The 25,305-nt window shown below is 45.1% G+C and overlaps 1 protein-coding gene across 3 annotated transcripts in view; it reads left to right on the plus strand.

Moving 5' to 3' along the window:
* Nucleotides 1–16,803, plus strand: part of LOC121002841 (cytochrome P450 2C29-like) — a 151,309-nt gene extending 134,506 nt beyond the window's left edge. For all 3 annotated transcript variants that reach the window (XM_040434448.1, XM_040434450.1, XM_040434449.1), the window contains exons 9-10: nt 890–1,031; nt 16,386–16,803. In XM_040434448.1, coding sequence (XP_040290382.1) covers nt 890–1,031; nt 16,386–16,606 — 363 coding nt within the window. In that variant the 3' untranslated portion in view covers nt 16,607–16,803. The remainder of the gene's footprint in view (nt 1–889; nt 1,032–16,385) is intronic.
* Nucleotides 16,804–25,305: the final 8,502 nt, after the last annotated feature.

Raw genomic sequence — 25,305 nt, forward strand, 5'->3', positions numbered from 1 at the left:
CTGGTGTTGGTCCACTGTGTTTTATCAAGGGCAGGGTCAATGCAGCTAGCTCTCAGGAGATTTTGGAGCACTTCATGCTTCCATCTGCTGAAAAGCTTTATGGAGATGTAGATTTCATTTTTCAGCACGACCTGGCACCTGCTCACAGTGCCAAAACCACTGGTAAATGGTTTACTGACCATGGTATTACTGTGCTCAATTGGCCTGCCAACTCTCCTGACCTGAACCCCATAGAGAATCTGTGGGATATTGGGAAGAGAAAGTTGAGAGACTCAAGACCCAACACTCTGGATGAGCTTAAGGCCACTATTGAAGCATCCTGGGCCTTCATAACACCTCAGCAGTGCCACAGGCTGATTGCCTCCATGCCACGCCGCATTGAAGCAGTCATTTCTGCAAAAGGATTCCCGAACAAGTATTGAGTGCAGAACTGAACTTAATTATTTGAAGGTTGACTTTTTTTGTATTAAAAACACTTTTCTTTTATTGGTCGGATGAAATATGCTATTTTTTGACATTAGAATTTTGGTTTTTTTATGAGCTGTATGCCAAAATCATCAATATTAAAACAAGAAAAGGCTTGAACTACTTCAGTTGTGTGTAATGAATCTAAAATATATGAAAGTCTAATGTTTATCAATACATTACAGAAAATAATGAACTTTATCACAATATGCTAATTTTTAGAGAAGAACCTGTAGAAGGTAATATAATAATTAAAGGGAAAAGATTAAGAACTAATCCGTACATAAGTGAAGTGCCAAATATTTCTTGAAAAATACCCCTTACAGCACAATGGTTCATGTATAATAATGGTAAAAAATGCATCCTACTACCATCCTCATAACTGCGACACATTTATATAACACGTGTCCTTTCCTATTATTAGGGAGCAATCGTGATCCCCTTCCTCACATCTGTCCTGACAGACCCATCTCAGTGGGAGACTCCAGAAGAGTTCAACCCCGGGCATTTCTTGGATGAGGATGGACAGTTCCGCACCAGGCCGGCCTTCATGCCTTTCTCAACAGGTAAGAACTGGAGACCCTAAGATGTAACTGGACATAAATGAAGTGGATTAATTCAGTGCAGCAGAGTTTGAATTTGTTGATCTTGCATCCTATTCAAGACCGTACCTCTATCCTTTTTTCAGATATTTTTCGACTTTCAAATTAATTCAGAATTTTTCCAAAAATCCATGAATTTTGAGAAAAATTTATCCATCTGGAAAATAAAATGGTATATTAATGCAATACAATGAGCTGAATTAAACTAGTATATCAACATAGTAAAATGCATTGAATTAAACTGGTATACTGATGCAGTACAATGTGCTGAACTGCACAACTTTAAAAAGTAACAAATTTACAATTGCTTTTTTTGTTGTGTAGCATCTAGTGAAATGCATTCTGCTGAAGTGGCTGGGAATATACCTACAAAACACGTATTAACTGTAGAAGCTTTTTTTTGTTTTGTTTAAGGCAGAGTTCACACGAACGTGTGTGACCCGTGCCCGTGATGCGGCCCGCAAATTGCAGGCCGCAATGCACGATCGCCGGCCGTAGGTCAGCCGCATCGGATCGCGGACCCATTCACTTTAATGGGTCCGCGTTCTGCAAAAAGATAGGACATGTTCTATCTTTTTGCGGAACGAAAGTACGGGACACAACCCCACGGAAGCACTCCGTAGTGCTTCCGAGGGGTCCCGTTCCGTGCGGCTGTTCCGCAATTCCAGATTTGCGGACCCATTGAAGTGAATGGGTCCGTGATGCGGAATGCACACGGAACTGTGGCCGTGTATTGCGGCCCGCAATACGGCCACAGATCACACACGTTCGTGTGAACTAGGCTTAAGGCTGGCTGCTGATGCTGCACAGAAAAGTGTTTTTTGTGCAGGCACTGAAGGATTTTTATGATTGCAGCTAGTGATCAGTGATATGCGGCAGGGACAATATTCAAATTTGCAATATTTTGCAAATATTTTGTCGAATATACGTCATATATTAGAGAATTCGTGATCTCCAGTCATTATTTTGTTGATTGCGAAAATCGGCAGTCAGAAAATTTGCGATAAAAATTTGTGATCAACACTACTCCTAAAGTCAAAGATTTTGCAGCCTTCTCATTGGCCCACAAGCAAGAAGCAGTGAGGGATCATGGGTACTGATGAAAAAAAATCTAGAATGTTCACGATTACGAAGATATAGCACTATATTCTAGATATTTGCGAATTCTCGAAGTGCCAATATTTGCGCTAAAAATTTGCGATTAGAATATTTGTGATCAACACTACTAGTGATGAGCGAATCGAAGCCCACAAAGTGGATTTAAATCCGAATTTAGGATTTAGAAAAAAGCACAAGTGGCTTGTTCTGCACAAGTATCCAAAAATTATGCCTTAATCAGGGCAAATGCCTGCCCATATTTATACCCACAAATGGTACGGTGTCGGAATAAACAGTGGCTTGTTAAGAACAAGCCTTGAAAAAGTATCCTTTTTTGGGGAGCAGCAATAATACAATGTAGAAAGGGTAAGTTCTAAGGTGTGTAGGGGTAATAGTGGCATGTGGTAGCAATAGTAGCAGCAGCTTTAGCACAGTATGGCAAAGACAAGGCAGTAGATACGTGTACGGCTGTGTAGGGGTATTGATACGAGTACCTAGTGGCGGCTGTGTTGGGTTCCTAAAGTAATCACCATTTTTCCTGCTATTATTTGTTATGTTCAGTTTCCTGAAGTTACTGTCAGGATGCATTGGTCCCTGAAGTTGTTACTGTTTGGATTGGCCTTCTGTGGAAAGTCTTGGTTCCTGAAGTTTTTCAAGTCTATGTATCTGTCTGCCCGGGTTAATGAAGTTGTTATTCAAGTCTAAGCAAGTTACAAGTCTCTGTAATCCCGGGTTCCTGAAATTATTATCGTAGTATAAATGTGTTCCTAAATCTGTCCTGTCCTGAGTCTTTCTCTGCCAAAATGTCTGTTCAGTTTGTTTGGTCTGACCAGTAGTCGGCTACCTTCTATTCGGAGTCCACCCTTGTGTTGCTTCCCAGTTTTAGGCACAGCGGTTCCACTAAATCCATAACAGCAGCAAGAACAAACTGGATACGTTCTGGCCACTGTTCCAATATGCCTGCCCAAATGTCCATGGGGTCAGGGAACAGGATTTGAACATCATACAGCAGAATTTTTGGGAAAGTTTGGAAGTGAGCCATATTTCCACCAGAGTGACGAGACAATGTTTATGGATAGCTCGTCAGAGTTACTAATTCCTTCTGAATTTAAATTTTTGTTGAAGGTGTAGCTATCTTAGCCGCCGGGGGTGGGGGTGGGGGATGATGCAGCAGAGAGGATAGGAGGGCCAGGGGGCCGGTGGATAGACTGACAAATGACCAGGCCAGCTCAGTGACAGCAAAACAGTCTGTCTCTCTTACTGAGTAGATGATGGGTGGCACAACACAGGTTGTAGGCACAGTTCTCAGATCGGTTATGAGGTAGAATGTTCCCAAAGGCTTTGTATAGGGAGTGGAAATGGTAACAGTCCCATTTGAATCTTTCTCTAGCAATCTGTATAATCTTCCCAAATGACATAAAGCATGCAATTCTTTGTCACATGTCTCAGTCAATGCAAAGCTGCCAAGTGTAGGCCGTTGGTGCCTGAAGCATATAACCCAAACCATGTGCATTAAAGTCTGTAGCCATAAAGTAGAAGTTCAATGCTTTTCTCACTCAGAGGTTAGCTTTGAGCACAGTTTCTGACAGCTTTTCACTCACAGGGATGGTGTTTTCCTGGATAAGGATTCCTGTTCACTTTTTCAGTACAGGTAAACATTCACAGGTTGCAGTTCACTGATGTCTGCAACTCTCTGGTCTACACACCAGCAACAACCATATACAGCATCTTTCTTACATCGTAGCAACTCACTAACCAGAAAGGCAGGACCAGCCCACCACCTTGCAACTCTCCCTAAAGTCTAGCAATTTACTATGCCCTTCCCATATACAGCCTTTTGTATTACAAGTGCATAATAAAGCCATATAAACCACTTGTACCATTAAATTTGCATACATTAACCGTAAATGGTAATACACATTCTAGCAGTAGGGGTAATGTTAGTCATTTTGACAGTTGTGGAAATTTTAGCAGTGAATCACTGGGTCACTGCAAAGGTGTTGAGCTGTATTTCCATGAGGATGAGGCAATTTTTACAGACACCTGGCAAATAGTCCAGCTGATGACCTAGAGAAGAATAAAGTTTTTTTGAAGGCACAGAACAGCACCACATTTAAATGACGAGTCAATTCTTATGGACCCCTGGCATAAAGTCCAGCTGATGGCATATAGAAGATAATTAACATACAACGTGGCTAGGTAGGAGTTAATTGTCGCTTACAAATAGTTTTCTCATGGCCACACATTCCGTTATGGATATCTCATGATGGAGCAGAGGACAAGGAGGAGAAGGAGTCGGAGTAGAAGACAAAGCAGCTGATGATCATGACAAGAACACTGCATTGCTTGGTGATGCGGCCTAGCTTCCACAAAGACCAGGAGAAGGTGGACCGATTCGGAATGCAGGCTAGTATTTTCCTACAGGTAGTGGTGATACCACCTCATGCTGCAATATACAGTAGCTCTGGTACCTATGTTTGTGTTCGAACGTCCATGGCTTATTTTAATCCTGCAGATCTCACACATGGCAGTGGTTTGTGTGCCAGTCTTGTGAAGAAATATCATAATATGGGTGCGGTAGTTGGAGAAAGCAGAGCCTCTAGGTGTAACGGCAATGCACCAGTTGCTCCTAGAGGTCTATTTGCATATATTGAAACATAATTTTTCTCAGTAATGCGGGAACATGGGACCAACACCTATGCCTTCTGCTGCCAAGCGCACATGTGAAAGGTCAGCCAGGTTTTTATAGCTACAAATCTGCTGACAGATGCCCTTTAAGCATTACTTTTAAAAATAGTATTTCTGTCATGGCAGAGAAGAAAGGTATAAGGTGTATAAGGTTGGCTCAGTAATGAGTTATTCAGTAACAAGAATACTGTCTCATTAAAAGTGCATTTCACAAAGTTATGAACCGCTCCAGCTAAAGACACCGTGCACTAAATGCTCCTGCCCGGTCCCTAATGATGAAAGGACGTTCTACCTAATGAAATATAGCTTTAGTATCCCTGCGAGACTCTAAGATGGCTGTCTTCTGTCTCTAATTGTTCACTATCAGAGACATGGCAGACTTATCCTATCACATCAGTGGCTAAGCTCACAATGGGTGATGGTCAGTTCGCAGTGTTCGCCAACGAACACATGCGGGCTGCCATCTTGACTCGCCCGTCCGGCGATGTGCAGGTAAGCCCTTACCTGTGACGGGAGCCAGTCTGAAATCAAATGTGGTCACCGGGAGCAGGCAGTTCCGAGAACCGCCCAATGAAGGCCCCCGGCGGCTGTTGATTTCCGACCGGCTCCCGGCACAGGTAAGGGCTTACCTGCAGAGTCAAGATGGCAGCCTGCATGTGTTCGTTGGCGATTACTGCGAACTGACCATCACTGCTCACAATGGCACCTGTACTACAGAGCCTGATAGACCAGCCCATATCCTCCATCCTGCCAGCCAAGGTTCCGTCAGGGGTCATGTAATACTCAATCTTCATTTTTCCTGGCCTTTTTCCCCCTCACGATTCTACAAAATTTTGAATGTAAGAAAGCAGCCACCATTTTGTGTCCTTCAGCTGAAGAGAATCTCCAAAACTATAGATTTCTTACTAAGAAATGTTGTGAAATTCATGATTTATCCTGTTCTGCCCTCTTTATATGTTAGTGGGGCAGAAGTTGACAGGCAGCTAAACCCCCTAACAACTCAATGACTCAGGAGCAAGGTCTAACTTCAACTTTTATTGTAAGGAGGGGGTGAAAATGGGGAACCGAAAAAAAGGGCTTATTGTTCATCAGTATCTGGCAATCGGCTAGAACACATCACTGGATAAAGCTAGGCAAACACAACATGTGGATGAAGTACAAGTTACATCCAGCACATCCACATGGATATCAATACAATCCTGGAACAGGCGCAGCCTACCAGTGATGCCACATTAGGTCTGGGTGAGGAGGATGACGACAGATGCAGCTTATCCTTGGCTGCTATGAGCTAACTTGATTATGTCACCAGGAACATGGGGGATGGCTACAGTAGTTCACAAGGGACATAAAAAGAATTAAATTCTTGTTAGTTCGAAACCACTAGATGGACAAATAACAACATGAATACAAGTACAGTAAATCTACAGATGACAAACGGTCAAAGGCACAACTATGATTGATGATCGATCTGCTCCTTTCTAGGATATAACTCGCGCACCTTTGTTACAGTTCTATCCCCTGTAGACAGATCTCTGTGCACTAAGTCGCCTGATTTCCCACTGATACATTTTAGGTGCTGTTTATGTTGTCTTTGCTTTATGCTGAGCATATACATTTGAATAGAGTAAAAACATATTGAAATGTGTTTCTTGATGTGCCCATAGACTGTAATTGGGAAAACACAAATCCAAAGTGCATTATTTTGACTCCATTTGTCCTTGTTTATGTTTCGATGGAGTAGTAGAGCAGACCGCACTATGGTGTCCTGTGGAGAAAGTATAGAAAAGTACACATTCTTTTTACATTGTAGTAAATGATAGATGATGGAAACTTAAAGCATTAAAGGAGTTTTACGAGATTTTAATACTGATGACCTGACCTGAGTGACCTGAGTTTTCCTTAGGAAAACTTAAATTCGCAACTAATCCGAATTTCCTCGCTCTTCATGGTAACAAATCAGTTTTTCCTAAAATGGCTGCACATGTTACAAAGTGAAAGTAAGAAGCCCGGGAATGCGAGATCACCCATAATGCCATGTTGTCAGCAAATCCACAGATAGCGATCCCCTATGACATCACAGCCCTATAAAACCTTTATTCCGCGGCATCGACCATGAGGCAACCGCATGCGGATAACGGACCTTTTTACTTGAATGGGGTCCACGATCTGCATCCAACTGAACTACTTTTTTGCGGTGTGGAGGCACGGACAGAAAATCCACAGAAGCACTCCGTAGTGCTTCCAATCCATCCCTCTGTTCCGCATCTCCCTGATTGCGGACCCATTCAAGTGAATGTGTCCGTGGTGCGGGGTGCACACAGCCTATGCCCGTGTATTGCAAACCCCCTGTATGCGGTCCGCAATATGGCCATGGCCGGGCAACGGCCGTGTGCATGATCCCTTAAACTGTTATTTTAGCTGTACAGTTACTGTGCCACAGTATTAAAGGCAGGTGTCCTATACACTGACCTAAAGAATTATTAGGAACACCTGTTCTATTTCTCATTAATGCAATTATCTAGTCAACCAATCACATGGCAGTTGCTTCAATGCATTTAGGGGTGTGGTCCTGGTCAAGACAATCTCCTGAACTCCAAACTGAATGTCAGAATGGGAAAGAAAGGTGATTTAAGCAATTTTGAGCGTGGCATGGTTGTTGGTGCCAGACGGGCCGGTCTGAGTATTTCACAATCTGCTCAGTTACTGGGATTTTCACGCACAACCATTTCTAGGGTTTACAAAGAATGGTGTGAAAAGGGAAAAACATCCAGTATGCGGCAGTCCTGTGGGCAAAAATGCCTTGTGGATGCTAGAGGTCAGAGGAAAATGGACCGGGTACCACTCATCTCCCCTACAAATAGGAAAAAGAGGCTACAATTTGCACGAGCTCACCAAAATTGGACTGTTGAAGACTGGAAAAATGTTGCCTGGTCTGATGAGTCTCGATTTCTGTTGAGACATTCAAATGGTAGAGTCCGAATTTGGTGTAAACAGAATGAGAACATGTATCTATCCTCTGATGGCTACTTCCAGCAGGATAATGCACCATGTCACAAAGCTCGAATCATTTCAAATTGGTTTCTTGAACATGACAATGAGTTCACTGTACTAAAATGGCCCCACAGTCACCAGATCTCAACCCAATAGAGCATCTTTGGGATGTGGTGGAACGGGAGCTTCGTGCCCTGGATGTGCATCCCTCAAATCTCCATCAATTGCAAGATGCTATCCTATCAATATGGACCAACATTTCTAAAGAATGCTATCAGCACCTTGTGGAATCAATGCCACGTAGAATTAAGGCAGTTCTGAAGGCAAAAGGTGGTCCAACACCGTATTAGTATGGTGTTCCTAATAATTCTTTAGGTGAATGTATATCGCCGTGTGCGTCACATTCTAGTGCACCTTCATTCAGAGTTCATCCGTTATTTTAGTGATAGTTACTATACACTACAGCCAACAGACAGAGGAACAGGCAGTGGCAAAAATGTTTCTGTAGCCGACACAAGTAGCAGCAGAAGAAGCCGCAGCGACAGGCCAGAGCTGCCAGTCTCATCCAGCGGTCGTGTTTTGACCAACAATCCGGCTGTACTGGAACGGTTGACTCGCTCTTCAGCTTCATATCAAGTGACATCAGACACACACACAGACAGGAATCGGTCGGTTCCTCTGACACCACTCTTAGTTCGCATGGCCCAGGAACTGCCTCTGTGCCCTCAACCGCCCTGAACCTGCCTCCTGCTTTTGCTGCTCCTTCTGCTAGCCGAGTAATGATGGGCGCCGGCTCTGCTCCACTTTTCAGTAAGGACGAGCTTTGTGAGGACAGTCAGCAGTTGCAGGAAGATGACAGTCGGGTGGGAGCACATGTTGTGAGAGGTCAGGGACGTGCACAAGAGACATTATTGGCCTACTGATATGTACCCAGGGCAGTTTCTAGGGAATTTTGCCAACAGGGCGGACAATACAAAAGCCCCCCCCCCCCGCCCCGGTCATGTTTTATGGTCTCCACAGATCTCAATTTGTTCACTTTCCTTCTCTTTTCAGTTTGTTTCCAGAAGCTCATGCGCAGACATCTTCGGCCAGGGGTGCGCATATAAAGACACCAGTATTAATAAATGGCACAGGGTAGAGGAGCTCTGTTACCAATCTTGCATAAGGGACCAGGAAATTCAGCTTATACCTTTTGGCTTGTTGTTTCTGCAGTCCACCTGCAGTACGCCAGTCCTTCAGGGTGAGCGAATGTGAGGTCACGGGGGTCAGTTAACAGACCGAGGGTTGCTCTTAGTACTCAGTTTGTAGAAGACCCTGGGCAGGCGTACAGCAGTGATGAAGAGGCTGACACGTAGATCCTCTGGGGCACTCTCTAGATATAGGGACCAGGCCGGGTGATTGGTGAGGTGCCATGGGTGTTGAATGTTTAGCGTGCCTGTGGCAAGATCCCTTACAGTTCGTGACGCCAGTCCTGGTAACGGTGGCACACCGATTTGTTAGGAGAAATAATGGAGGTACACACGATTGTGGTGAACTAGAATTCCTCTTTACTGAACAGTTCAACTATATACAAGCTTCAAACGGTTCCATAGGAAGTAGATTTGGTAACAGGCAGGCTTTACATAAATGGCAGGTAGGATCCTAGCAAGATAACTCAGAGGGAATAAACTCACAGATCAGGCTGTACTTTCTGCAGAATCCTGTATGACTTTCTCCAAGGCCCGGATGCCTAATAGCTGGCTTTATCCTTGGGTAGGGAAACCTTCCTCTGGTATAAATCCTCTTGCTGTAAATAAACTTCTGCCTTTCAGCTTTCTACTTGGCTGGATACAATTAGCACTGCGCTGTACTTTGCTAGATGCAGGATAACTTCAGGAGGAAACTTCTTCTCCTGGACTAACCTCTGAGCTTCACTTGCTCAGCACTTCCTGTCTGGGCCTAACTATATATACTAGGGGGTTCCCTAGCTCCCTCTAAAGCTTAGGAGAAGAAACTACACCCCTTGCAGGCCTGGTATACAGGAAATAACATGAAAATATGCATTACAATGCAATACCAAACACCATGACCATGTTCCACAGGAGGTGGAGAACAACATGACCCAATTGACCCTTGAGTAGTGCCCACCTTTACGTAGTGGGACACTACACACCCCGACCCTGTATAGCATATAACCTCCCTATATACAGTAGTTGCCCCTTTTAACCCTGCCACCCTGTAGTGTCCACCAGTACTATACCCGCTGCTGCCCCATCTGCCTACATTAGTTTACTTTAAAACTGCTGAGAAGAGGATAACATAATAAAAGTAGTGACACTTTTATGACCCCACCACTCACTTCTCAATCACTGGCTGCAGCGGTCTCATGTCTCAGTGGAGGGGGACACAGAAGTACAGATACCAGCGAGGACACGGGAAGTAGTGGAAGGAGTGGACACGGATCAGAGATGTCGCTACTTTTATTACCACATTCAAATTGGTTTTAGAAAATGAATTTCACACGGCTGGATAACCCCTTCTTAGCACAGAGCCCACATCAGATCCCACAATTAATGATGCAGACCTCCAGACCAGATCTCAGAATGTATCCAGATTCCAGATCGGCCCCCAAATCCATTCAGACCCCAGAACCACCCCCAAATTCATACAGATCAGCCAACAAATTTATACAGGCCTCAAATGTATTCAGACCCCTGTCGCCCCCTATAACCTCCACCTCACTCCTTAGTACAGTACATTAAATGCAGCCATCAGACTAGAAAATATATACAGTGTATACTCCCCCCTCTGCTCCTCCTCCAAGCACCATCGCTCTTGGTTTAGCGCTGTGTCCTGGCGTCCGTGCTGCACTACGTCCTGACATCACACAGCGCCAGGTCACAGTGTGCTCTTATGTGCAATACATCCTGGAGCTGTGCGCTGCCAAGACATGGTGCAGCACTAGTGCCGTCACAGCATCTCCCCTCATACACTGAGCACCCCCATCCTCCACAGCATCTCCCCTCATACACTGAGCACCCCCATCCTCCACAGCATCTCCCCTCATACACTGAGCACCCCCATCCTCCACAGTATCTCCCCTCGTACACTGAGCACCCCCATCCTCCACAGTATCTCCCCTCATACACAGAGCACCCCCATCCTCCACAGCATCTCCCCTCATACACTGAGCACCCTCATCCTCCACAGCATCTCCCCTCATATACTGAGCACCCCCATCCTCCACAGCATCTCCCCTCATACACTGAGCACCCCCATCCTCCACAACATCTCCTCTCATACACAGAGCACTCCCATCCTCCACAGCATCTCCCCTCATACACTGAGCACCCCCATCCTCCACAGCATCTCCCCTCATACACTGAGCACCCCCATCCTCCACAGTATCTCCCCTCATACACTGAGCACCCCCATCCTCCACAGTATCTCCCCTCATACACTGAGCACCCCTATCCTCCACAGCATCTCCCCTCATACACTGAGCACCCCCATCCTCCACAGCATCTCCCCTCATACACTGAGCACCCCCATCCTCCACAGCATCTCCCCTCATACACTGAGCACCCCTAACCTCCACAGTATCTGCCCACATATACTGAGCACCCCCATCCTCCACAGCATCTCCCCTCATACTGAGCACCCCCATCCTCCACAGCATCTCCCCTCATACACTGAGCACCCCCATCCTCCACAGCATCTCCCCTCATACACTGAGCACCCCCATCCTCCACAGCATCTCCCCTCATACACTGATCACCTCCATTCTCCACAGCATCTCCCCTCATACACTGAGCACCCCCATCCTCCACAGCATCTCCCCTCATACACTGAGCACCCCCATCCTCCACAATATCTCCCCTCATACACTGAGCACCCCCATCCTCCACAGTATCTCCCCTCATACACTGAGCACCCCCATCCTCCACAATATCTCCCCTCATACACTGAGCACCCCCATCCTCCACAGTATCTCCCCTCATACACTGAGCACCCCCATCCTCCACAGCATCTCCCCTCATACACTGAGCACCCCCATCCTCCACAGCATCTCCCCTCATACACTGAGCACCCCCATCCTCCACAGCATCTCTCCTCATACACTGAGCACCCCCATCCTCCACAGCATTGCCCCTCATACACTGAGCACCCCCATCCTCCACATTATCTCCCCTAATACACTGAGCACCCCCATCCTCCACTGTATCTCCCCTCATACACTGCGCACCCCCACCCTCCACAGTATCTCCCCTCATACACTGAGCACCCCCATCCTCCACAGCATCTCCCCTCATCACAGCATCTCCCCTCATACACTGAGCACCCCCATCCTCCACAGCATCTCGCCTCATACACTGAGCACCCCCATCCTCCACAGTATCTTTCTTAATGTGTGCAGCGTCCCACTTAGGACACGTGGAAACTGTAAAATCACTGTAAAGCTGCATTACTGTACTGCATGTCATTTTGCATTACATCACCTGTTGTTTCCCTGTTCATAGGCTGGTCAAGTGTGCTTTATACATCCCACCACTAGATGGGGATAGCACCACTCTGGGACATCTAGCCCAGCTCAGGTCTAATCTGTGTTCAGTCTTCTGTAAGTTAGAGAGTGTGCAGATCAAGCACAAGGCTGCTCAGGAGTGAAGTCTAGTCCAAGAAGGGACAAAGTAAAGAAAGGACTTAAAACCAAAGGATAATAGCCACTACCCAGGCATCAAAGACCTTTGGGGAATCCAGGTGAAGGATTCTTTAGCCACGGGCAACCTCACCAAACTACACTGGTTTGAAAGGGACCTGAAGCAAAGTCACCTACCAGTAAGGCCTATACTGAACCACAGCCTGAGTCAGAACCCAGCCAAACCTATTAACCGTGGATCAACAGAACTCCTCTATATACCCAGAGACTGTATTCTGTCTGGATGTTTATGCTGCAACTAAAGCCAGGTACAGTAAAAGTTGTGAGTTGTATCCTACCACTGTCTACCTCATTCTTCAATATTACTACCACTGTCTAACTCATTCTTCAATATTACTACCACTGTCTACCTCATTCTTCAATATTACTACCACTGTCTAACTCATTCTTCAATATTACTACTACAACTGGTTGTACCACCATAAACGGTACTGGCGTCGCAACAAAAACCACCAAGGGACTCAGCCGCCACAAGCACCTTAAACACCGCCATCATTAAGGGCACCTCAACCTCCATCTAGGCTGGTGTTTCCCTACCACAGAGCGTGCCCCGGAGGATTTCGTGCTGTCTACCTCAACACTGTGCTGCCAGCCCAGGGAGGCTTTCTGCTAACCGTGAGTAAACCAATGAACTGTATTATTACTGGCCCCTCATCGGCCCACCGTGCACCTCACGTGTCGCCCCTGCGGTTCTGGCACGCCACATGTGCTGAGCCCCCCTCATGCACAGGCTCCAGCACATGTACATTATAGTTTGTACTCACTGTGAAGAAAGTTCCTCACAGGTCAGAGCTGCCTGACTCCTCCCCAGATAAGCTCCTCCTCCTCCCTCCTGCAGCTCCTCACAGCCCTCAGTGCCTTGTCCTCTTCTCACACTGGCCCCGCCTCCTTGCACGACGGTGAGTAGTGTTGAGCACGAATTTTCGAAATGAAAATTTTTATCTCAACTATCGCAGCTTTGAGAATTTGTGAATATTTCAAATATAGTGCTATATATTTGTTTTTTTAATATTCGTCATGATTCCTCCCTGCTTAAATTGCTTTTGGGCCAATCATGTGTTCAGATGGAAAAAATGACGAATATTGTAAAAACTAATATATAGCACTATATTCTATAGTGCTATATATTCGTTTTTGACCCACGCCTGTATTGATTGCGTAATATTTGCATATTTAGCAATCATTACATTGCCGATTTTCGAGTAAACAAAGAATGTAGAATATAATGAATATTCGAATTCGCGAATATTCAACGAATATTCTACAAAATATTCACAAAATATTGTGAATTTGAATATTGCCCCTGCCGCTCATCACTAGTGGTGAGTACAGCTAGTGCTAGGAACGCTGTACTCACTGTTCCTTCAGCCTCCTTTTACTAATGAGCGCTTCCACAATGTTTTATATTTCGGTCTAAAGAGCTGTACAAGGGCTTGTTTTTCACTGGACGAACTGTAGTTTTCATTAGTACCATTTTTGTGGTACGTACGACTTTTTGATCACTGTTATAAAAAAATTTAGGGAAACAAGGTGACTAAAAAACAGCGAATCGTGTGTCTTTCTTTCTTTTTTTTTTTCGTTATAGCGCTCACCGCACAGGATTTTTTTTTTTTATACAGTATTTTAATAGTTCCGACTTTTTCAGACATGGAGAAACTCAATATGTTGATTTATTGTTTATACAGTCAGGTCCATAAATATTGGGACATGGACACAATTCTAACATTTTTGGCTCTATACACCACCACAATGGATTTGAAATGAAACAAACAAGATGTGCTTTACCTGCAGACTGTCAGCTTCAATTTGAGGGGATTTACATCCAAATCAGGTGAACGGTGTAGGAATTACAACAGTTTGCATATGTGCCTCCCACTTGTTAAGGAACCAAAAGTAATGGGACAATTGGCTTCTCAGCTGTTCCATGGCCAGGTGTGTGTTATTCCCTCATTATCCCAATTACAATGAGCAGATAAAAGGCCCAGAGTTCATTTCCAGTCTGCTATTTGCATTTGGAATCTGTTGCTGTCAAGATGAGATCCAAAGAGCTGTCACGATCAGTGAAGCAAGCCATCATTAGGCTGGAAAAACACAACAAACCCATCAGAGAGATAGCAAAAACATTCGGCATGGCCAAAACAACTGTTTGGAACATTCTTAAAAATAAAGAACGCACCGTTGAGCTCAGCAACACCAAAAGACCCGGAAGACCACGGAAAACAACTGTGGTGGATGACCGAAGAATTCTTTCCCTGGTGAAGAAAACACCCTTCACAACAGTTGTCCAGATCAAGAACACTCTCCAGGAGGTAGGTGTATGTGTGTCAAAGTCAACAATCAAGAGAAGACTTCACCAGAGTGAATACAGAGGGTTCACCACAAGATGTAAACCATTGGTGAGCCTCAAAAAGGCCAGATTAGAGTTTGCTAAATGACATCTATAAAAGCCTTCACAGTTCTGGAACAACATCCTATGGACCGATGAGACAAAGATCAACTTGTACCAGAGTGATGGGAAGAGAAGAGTATGTAGAAGGAAAGGAACTGCTCATGATCCTAAGCATACCACCTCATCAGTGAAGCATGGTGGTGGTAGTGTCATGGCGTGGGCATGTATGGCTGCCAATGGAACTGGTTCTCTTGTATTTATTGATGATGTGACTGCTGACAAAAGCAGCAGGATGAATTCTGAAGTGTTTCGGGCAATATTATCTGCGTATTAGTGCCAGATCTGGCATTAGGTATTCTGGCAAAACGGATCCAGATTTCTGGTCTGCGCATGCGCAGACCTTTAAAAATGCAAAAAAATAATTATACCGGATCCGTTTTTTCTGGATGACACCGGAGAGACTGATCCGGTATTGCAATGCATTTGTGAGACGGATCCGCATTCGGATCAGTATCACAAATGCTTCCGTTTGCGAACTGCCTGTCGGAATCCTTTGCCGCAATTGTGAAAGTACCCTAAGTGAATGCATTGTATTACTTCAATAAAGCAATCCTATTTTACTGCAATAAAACTGCATTTTAAATTGTCAATGCCAGTGTGTAGTGTATGTGTAAATGGGGAGGGATAGAATAGAATGAATTAAATGAAGCACTTGTAAGAGCACTGTGTTCACATCTGTTTACCTGCACGCCATCGACATTAGTGGTGAGCAGGTGTGATTACAGCTGAACTAGGCATGGATCTGTGAGGATTTTCATACTCCTCCAGCTGAGGTCAATGATTAGATCTGTCATTTCTGATGGTCACTATTAGCGTTGAGCAAATCAAAGTTAACGAGGTGGAATTTGATCCGAATTTCAGGAAAAATGTGATTCTCCACAAATCTGAATTTCTTGGTGCTTTGTGGTAACAAATTTTTCCTGAAATGGTGAATAAAAAAAAATACAGCTCGCCTTATCCATTTGATTGCAGAGAGGCCGTCATGGCCATCTTGATTGAAGAAAACAGGCGAATTCTTGCACGCGCTGACATGTGACGTCATCTGAGATGACGCCACCACGCCCGCCCAGCGCGATGACATCACGTCAGTGTGCGCTAGAATTGGCACATTTTCTTGTGACAAAGCCACCTGCTTCACTGAAAGCCCTCTCTGAGAGGACACTGGAGGCTGGACGAGACAGTACAGCAACATCCAACTGGACCATTTCTGGTCACTGTTCCAATCTTATTTCAAGAAATTAGCTCATCTCTAGTACAAAACAAAAGATTTTGAAATATAACCATAAAATGGCATACATTTGCTTACGTTATGCACGTCTAACATGTACATTAAACAGAGAAAAGCAAGTGACACTCAGAGATCTGATTATTTAATAGATTTGTGTTATTTTTCTAGGGAGGCGATCTTGTCTCGGAGAGCACATGGCCCGCATGGAGATCTTCCTAATCTTCTCCGCTCTGCTCCAGAAATTCACCTTCACCCTTCCCCCGGGGGCAAAACGTCAGAACGCAAAATTTCTAAATTCAAACAAGCATCAGATCATTGCATCGGGCGAGATATGTGCTGAGCTTCGTCCTTGTCCAAGTGACCACTTGCAGTCCAGCTTCACGTCATAGAAGACAATGAGATGAAATAACAGAATGTGACCAAAAAGTCAATGAAAAAATCATTTCACTCTGAGTAATAATTTGAGTTAAATGTTTTGTTTTTCCTTTGTAAAACTTCATTCACACGTCAGTGTTTTGGTCAGTGACTTCCATCAGTGATTGGAGCCAAATCCAGGTCTGGAGCCTCCACAGAGAGAAGGTATAATGGTAACATCTGCACCTGTTCTGTGTTTAGAGCCACACCTGGTTTTGGCTGGAAATCACTCACCGAACACTGACGTGTGAATGAGGCATAACTTCATTGTGTATCTATTGTATTAGACGTCTTCTAGAGAGGCTGGGATGAAATTGACTTCTATATATAGAGCTGAATCTGGTTTGGATGAGATTCTGGGACTGCTACAGATCTTAGAACTTCGAAATATAGTAGGTATGACAAGTCGGTGAATCCTTTATGTGCCAGGGCAATTTTTCTGCTTTTGACATTCACAATATAAACTAACTTGCAAACTGAATAAAAATGATACCAAACCTCCATGCCTATGTATTTTCTGAATGTTTAGAGATTTAACACTTTATCAGTGATGGAAATACCTTTTCAAAGTCTGTCACGTATGAGTTGCAACAGGTTAAGATTCTGCTTTTGAAAGTGAAAGTGGTATTTTTTTGAGTTGGAAAAATGTGTAAAGACCTTGGCTAGATGACTACGTGAGAGCAGCTCCAAAACAGCATGTCTTGTGTGGTTTTTCTCGTGTAAAGTGTTTAGTTCTAGCAAATTTCTTGGGTCTGATTCGAACAAATCAGTAGGTAGATTCAATTTGGGTATGAAGAATTTTAACCAGAAGTGAAAGTGCTCAGATCGCCTTAAGAAGTTGTGTATGACTCTCTTAAAAGGGTTTTATGACATTTTAATACTGATGACCTATCTTTTGGAAAGGTCATCAGTATCTGATTGGTGGGGGTCTGACACCCGGGACCCTCCCCATTCAGCTGTTATGAGCGACGCTGCCTTCTCACAGCTTACCAAGCACAGAGCCGTACATTGTATAGCGACTGTGCTTGGTATTGAAGCTCAGCCCCATTCTCTTTTATGGGGCTGAGCTGCTCCTGGGCCACATGGTCGATGAATATGACTGGCCTAGGATAAACTAAGAAGGCCGTGGCGCTCGCAGACAGATGATCGGAGGGGGTCCCAGGTGTCGGACTCCCACTGATCAGATACTGATGGTCTATCCAAAGGGTAGGTCATCATTATAAAACCCCTTCAAGTCTCCTAGGACTGTATCTTGCCCCTTTAAAGCAGTTTTTTTTTTATGGCAAGAGACATATGTGAATAAATCTTTATTTGAAAACCTTTTATAGTAAAATCACTCGGCTTATATTGCCTTACTAAAATCACCAAAAAAAACAGGCAGATCGGGAGTAGTGTCTGAATAAGACTATGGTATGTGTTCAGTCTAGTCACCACTAAACATGGTCAGAGCAGGAGGTATGCTAATGGATTTTAGCAATACCTATATATGCACACTATGGTACAACTTCTCTGCTTTGGCCAGGTTCCCGTAATGAAATGATACTATCACCATTCACTATACATACAGAGATATTCCAGTGGTGTGTACCAAGGATGCACTACAGAGTCCCACGCCCTTCGCCTAGAGTGAGTGTAAAGTCCCACTATATCAGCAATATATTCGTGTGGATACTATCACTCATGGCTAGGTGAGGGGATAGCGCGGTTTAAAACCCCTGACATATCCTAGCCAGAGTATTGAAAATGAAGCTCAGGGTAAGCCAAGTAGTACAGCACTAGTGAAAGCTCATCCACAGATCCCCCATAACAGTGTCCGTCATCCACAGATTCCCCCATAACAGTGTCCGTCATCCACAGATCCCTCCATAACAGTGTCCGTCATCCACAGATCCCCCCATAACAGTGTCCGTCATCCACAGATCCCCCCCATAACAGTGTCCGTTATCCACAGATCCCCCCCATAACAGTGTCCGTCATCCACAGATCCCTCCATAACAGTGTCCGTCATCCACAGATCCCCCCATAACAGTGTCCGTCATCCACAGATCCCCCCATAACAGTGTCCGTCATCCACAGATCCCCCCATAACAGTGTCCGTCATCCACAGATCCCCCCATAACAGTGTCCGTCATCCACAGATCCCCCATAACAGTGTCCGTCAACCACAGATCCCCCCATAACAGTGTCCGTCATCCACAGATCCCCCATAACAGTGTCCGTCATCCACAGATCCCCCCCATAACAGTGTCCGTCATCCACAGATCCCCAGTAATAGTGCCATCCACAGATTCCCCCATAACAGTGTCTGTCATCCACAGATCCCCAATAACAGTGTCCTTCACAGATCCCCAGTAATAGTGCCATCCACAGATCCCCCATAACAGTGTCCGTCATCCACAGATCCCCCATAACAGTGTCCGTCATCCACAGATCCCCCCATAACAGTGTCCGTCATCCACAGATCCCCCCCATAACAGTGTCCGTCATCCACAGATCCCCCCCGTAACAGTGTCCGTCATCCACAGATGCCCCCATAACAGTGTCCGTCATCCACAGATCCCCCATAACAGTGTCCGTCATCCACAGATCCCCCCATAACAGTGTCCGTCATCCACAGATCCCCCCATAACAGTGTCCGTCATCCACAGATCCCCCATAACAGTGTCCGTCATCCACAGATCCCCCCCATAACAGTGTCTGTCATCCACAGATCCCCCATAACAGTGTCCGTCATCCACAGATCCCCCCATAACAGTGTCCGTCATCCACAGATCCCCAGTAATAGTGCCATCCACAGATTCCCCCATAACAGTGTCCGTCATCCACAGATCCCCCCATAACAGTGTCCGTCATCCACAGATCCCCCCATAACAGTGTCCGTCATCCACAGATCCCCCCATAACAGTGTCCGTCATCCACAGATCCCCCCCATAACAGTGTCCGTCATCCACAGATCCCCCCATAACAGTGTCCTTCACAGATTCCCAGTAATAGTGCCATCCACAGATCCCCTATAACAGTGTCCGTCATCCACAGATCCCCCCCATAACAGTGTCCGTCATCCACAGATCCCCCCATAACAGTGTCCTTCACAGATCCCCATTAATAGTGCCATCCACAGATCCCCCATAACAGTGTCCGTCATCCACAGATCCCCCCCATAACAGTGTCTGTCATCCACAGATCCCCCATAACAGTGTCCGTCATCCACAGATCCCCCCATAACAGTGTCCGTCATCCACAGATCCCCAGTAATAGTGCCATCCACAGATTCCCCCATAACAGTGTCCGTCATCCACAGATCCCCCCATAACAGTGTCCGTCATCCACAGATCCCCCCATAACAGTGTCCGTCATCCACAGATCCCCCCCATAACAGTGTCCGTCATCCACAGATCCCCCCCATAACAGTGTCCGTCATCCACAGATCCCCAGTAATAGTGCCATCCACAGATTCCCCCATAACAGTGTCCGTCATCCACAGATCCCCCCATAACAGTGTCCTTCACAGATCCCCAGTAATAGTGCCATCCACAGATCCCCCATAACAGTGTCCGTCATCCACAGATCCCCCATAACAGTGTCCGTCATCCACAGATCCCCCATAACAGTGTCCGTCATCCACAGATCCCCCCCATAACAGTGTCCGCCATCCACAGATCCCCCCTGTAACAGTGTCCGTCATCCACAGATCCCTCCATAACAGTGTCCGTCATCCACAGATCCCCCCATAACAGTGTCCGTCATCCACAGATCCCCCCATAACAGTGTCCGTCATCCACAGATCCCCCCATAACAGTGTCCGTCATCCACAGATCCCCCCATAACAGTGTCCGTCATCCACAGATCCCCCCATAACAGTGTCCGTCATCCACAGATCCCCCATAACAGTGTCCGTCAACCACAGATCCCCCCATAACAGTGTCCGTCATCCACAGATCCCCCCATAACAGTGTCTGTCATCCACAGATCCCCCCCATAACAGTGTCCGTCATCCACAGATCCCCAGTAATAGTGCCATCCACAGATTCCCCCATAACAGTGTCCGTCATCCACAGATCCCCCCATAACAGTGTCCTTCACAGATCCCCAGTCATAGTGCCATCCACAGATCCCCCATAACAGTGTCCGTCATCCACAGATCCCCCATAACAGTGTCCGTCATCCACAGATCCCCCATAACAGTGTCCGTCATCCACAGATCCCCCCATAACAGTGTCCGTCATCCACAGATCCCCCATAACAGTGTCCTTCACAGATCCCCAGTAATAGTGCCATCCACAGATCCCCCATAACAGTGTCCGTCATCCACAGATCCCTCATAGTAGTGTCATGCACAGACCACCATTAGTTTCAAACCCACCAAAAGCACACCTTTTGGTTAAAAATATTTTTTTTCTTATTTTCCTCCCCAAAACCCTAGGTGCGTCTAATAGGGCGAAAAGTACGGTATATATACTGTGATTAAATTTCACATAAAAAATTGATTTTATATATATATATATATATATATATATATATATATATATATATATATAGTGATGAAATTATGTTGTTGTACAGGACCAAATATTATAAGGTGACTAAATCTTACCTCTAGCATGGTGTCACATACAGCTTTTTATGATAGTTTTGGTTCAGTCAAATCCATATGTCCTTTAGAAGGGAATAAGACTTATGCAGAAAGGACTTATACCTCTCATTCCTGCTGGATCCACTTCTGGTTTTTGCTCAAAAATGCTACAAAAAGCTGTGTGTGACACCACCCCTATACTGTTACTGAACAAAACATGTTATACAATGTACAAAGACCAATATTACCTAAAGATACTGCAATACCCCAGCTAATGTGTATATACAGGGAGTGCAGAATTATTAGGCAAATGAGTATTTTGACCACATCATCCTCTTTATGCATGTTGTCTTACTCCAAGCTGTATAGGCTCGAAAGCCTACTACCAATTAAGCATATTAGGTGATGTGCATCTCTGTAATGAGAAGGGGTGTGGTCTAATGACATCAACACCCTATATTAGGTGTGCATAATTATTAGGCAAAATGGGTCAAAAGCAGGACTTGACAGGCTCAGAAAAGTCAAAAATAGTGAGATATCTTGCAGAGGGATGCAGCACTCTTAAAATTGCAAAGCTTCTGAAGCGTGATCATCGAACAATCAAGCGTTTCATTCAAAATAGTCAACAGGGTCGCAAGAAGCGTGTGGAAAAACCAAGGCGCAAAATAACTGCCCATGAACTGAGAAAAGTCAAGCGTGCAGCTGCCAAGATGCCACTTGCCACCAGTTTGGCCATATTTCAGAGCTGCAACATCACTGGAGTGCCCAAAAGCACAAGGTGTGCAATACTCAGAGACATGGCCAAGGTAAGAAAGGCTGAAAGACGACCACCACTGAACAAGACACACAAGCTGAAACGTCAAGACTGGGCCAAGAAATATCTCAAGACTGATTTTTCTAAGGTTTTATGGACTGATGAAATGAGAGTGAGTCTTGATGGGCCAGATGGATGGGCCCGTGGCTGGATTGGTAAAGGGCAGAGAGCTCCAGTCCGACTCAGACGCCAGCAAGGTGGAGGTGGAGTACTGGTTTGGGCTGGTATCATCAAAGATGAGCTTGTGGGGCCTTTTCGGGTTGAGGATGGAGTCAAGCTCAACTCCCAGTCCTACTGCCAGTTTCTGGAAGACACCTTCTTCAAGCAGTGGTACAGGAAGAAGTCTGCATCGTTCAAGACAAACATGATTTTCATGCAGGACAATGCTCCATCACACGCGTCCAAGTACTCCACAGCGTGGCTGGCAAGAAAGGGTATAAAAGAAGAAAATCTAATGACATGGCCTCCTTGTTCACCTGATCTGAACCCCATTGAGAACCTGTGGTCCATCATCAAATGTGAGATTTACAAGGAGGGAAAACAGTACACCTCTCTGAACAGTGTCTGGGAGGCTGTGGTTGCTGCTGCACGCAATGTTGATGGTGAACAGATCAAAACACTGACAGAATCCATGGATGGCAGGCTTTTGAGTGTCTTTGCAAAAATGGTAAAAATAAATAATTGAAATGGGTATATATTTGTTTTTTGTTAAGTTGCCTAATAATTATGCACAGTAATAGTCACCTGCACACACAGATATCCCCGTAAAATAGCTAAAACTAAAAACAAACTAAAAACTACTTCCAAAAATATTCAGCTTTGATATTAATGAGTTTTTTGGGTTCATTGAGAACATGGTTGTTGTTCAATAATAAAATTAATCCTCAAAAATACAACTTGCCTAATAATTCTGCACTCCCTGTACACTGCTCAAAAAAATAAAGGGAACACTTAAACAACACAATGTAACTCAAAGTCAATCACACTTCTGTGAAATCAAACTGTCCACTTAAGAAGCAACACTGAGTGATAATCAATTTCACATGCTGTTGTGCAAATGGGATAGACAACAGGTGGAAATTATAGGCAATTAGCAACACACCCCCAATAAAGGAGTGGTTCTGCAGGTGGTGACCACAGATCACTTCTCAGTTCCTATGCTTCCTGGCTGATGTTTTGGTCACTTTTGAATGCTGGCGGTGCTTTCACTCTAGTGGTAGCATGAGACGGAGTCTACAACCCAGACAAGTGGCTCAGGTAGTGCAGCTTATCCAGGATGGCACATCAATGCGAGCTGTGGCAAGAAGGTTTGCTGTGTCTGTCAGCGTAGTGTCCAGAGCATGGAGGCGCTACCAGGAGACAGGCCAGTACATCAGGAGACGTGGAGGAGGCCGTAGGAGGGCAACAACCCAGCAGCAGGACCGCTACCTCCGCCTTTGTGCAAGGAGGAACAGGAGGAGCACTGCCAGAGCCCTGCAAAATGACCTCCAGCAGGCCACAAATGTGCATGTGTCTGCTCAAACGGTCAGAAACAGACACCATGAGGGTGATATGAGGGCCCGACGTCCACAGGTGGGGGTTGTGCTTACAGCCCAACACCGTGCAGGACGTTTGGCATTTTCCAGAGAACACCAATATTGGCAAATTCGCCACTGGCGCACTGTGCTCTTCACAGATGAAAGCAGGTTCACACTGAGCACATGTGACAGACGTGACAGAGTCTTGAGACGCCGTGGAGAATGTTCTGTTGCCTGCAACATCCTCCAGCATGACCGGTTTGGCATTGGGTCAGCCCTCCATGTGCTCGCCAGAGGTAGCCTGACTGCCATTAGGTACCGAGATGAGATCCTCAGACCCCTTGTGAGACCATATGCTGGTGCGGTTGGCCCTGGGTTCCTCCTAATGCAAGACAATGCTAGACCTCATGTGGCTAGAGTGTGTCAGCAGTTCCTGCAAGATGAAGGCATTGATGCTATGGACTGGCTCGCCCGTTCCCCAGACCTGAATCCAATTGAGCACATCTGGGACATCATGTCTCGCTCTATCCACCAACGTCACGTTGCACCACAGACTGTCCAGAAGTTGGCAGATGCTTTAGTCCAGGTCTGGGAAGAGATCCCTCAGGAGACCGTCCGCCACCTCATCAGGAGCATGCACAGGCGTTGTAGGGAGGTCATACAGGCACGTGGAGGCCACACACACTACTGAGCCTCATTTTGACTTGTTTTAAGGACATTACATCAAAGTTGGATCAGCCTGTAGTGTGTTTTTCCACTTTAATTTTGAGGGTGACTCCAAATCCAGACCTACATGGGTTGAAAAATGTGATTTCCATTTTTCTATTTTTGTGTGATTTTGTTGTCAGCACATTCAACTATGTAAAGAACAAAGTATTTCAGAAGAATATTTAATTAACTCAGATCTAGGATGTGTTATTTTTGTGTTCCCTTTATTTTTTTGAGCAGTGTAGTTGTGTTTCATAATGTTATGTGTTTTCCTACGTATTGGCCGGGCATCTCAGCAGGGAAGATATGGATGGCAAAGGTTGGCAGAAACAGGACTAACCACTCTGTTCCTCCCTTCTTGGTAGGAGCGGCCTGGAGGGGGAGTTCCTTTCACTCCAAAGGTAACTTCCAAAACCGGCTCTTCGTCCATAAAATGTATTCTTTAATTCTTCCATTAAAAGACAAGACAAGGTAGATAAAGTCTACGCGTTTCAGACAGCTACAATCCGTTATTACTCATGACATGATAAAACACGAAACTAACCTTCATTTTAAAAGAGGACACACCTCCAAAATCCCCACCTCTACTTTGATTGCTGCTTACACCTGATGATTAACCCCTAAACACCCTGAATCTTATACAATACCCAGATTTTTTTAAGGTTATTTAATAAAAATACATAATGTTTGACCGTAGGTTAAATCCATTTGGAAAACAAGCTTCTATTTTGAGGATCCAACGGAATTCTCTGACTTTATATGTCCAATCGCCTTCCCTCTTTGGTTTAGGCACCTGTTCACATGCCTATAATCGTAAGGGAGACAAATCCCCATTATGTTGGTCCCTAAAGTGGCAAGAAATAGTCAAGATATTCCTAATTTCTGTACCTAGTAAACCGTTAATATGTTCTGAGAGTCTTTTATGGAGGCGGACGAATGGTGGATCCCAGGTATTATTTATTACGTTTCACATTTTATAATATAGATTACGTGGTCCAAATCGCAGTTCAAAAGAACTGTTGATGGCAAATGTTTTATTAGTAGTACAGGCTTTGGTTGTTA

Source organism: Bufo bufo, chromosome 5 (assembly GCF_905171765.1).
Source record: "Bufo bufo chromosome 5, aBufBuf1.1, whole genome shotgun sequence".
Taxonomy (NCBI): Eukaryota; Metazoa; Chordata; class Amphibia; order Anura; family Bufonidae; genus Bufo; species Bufo bufo.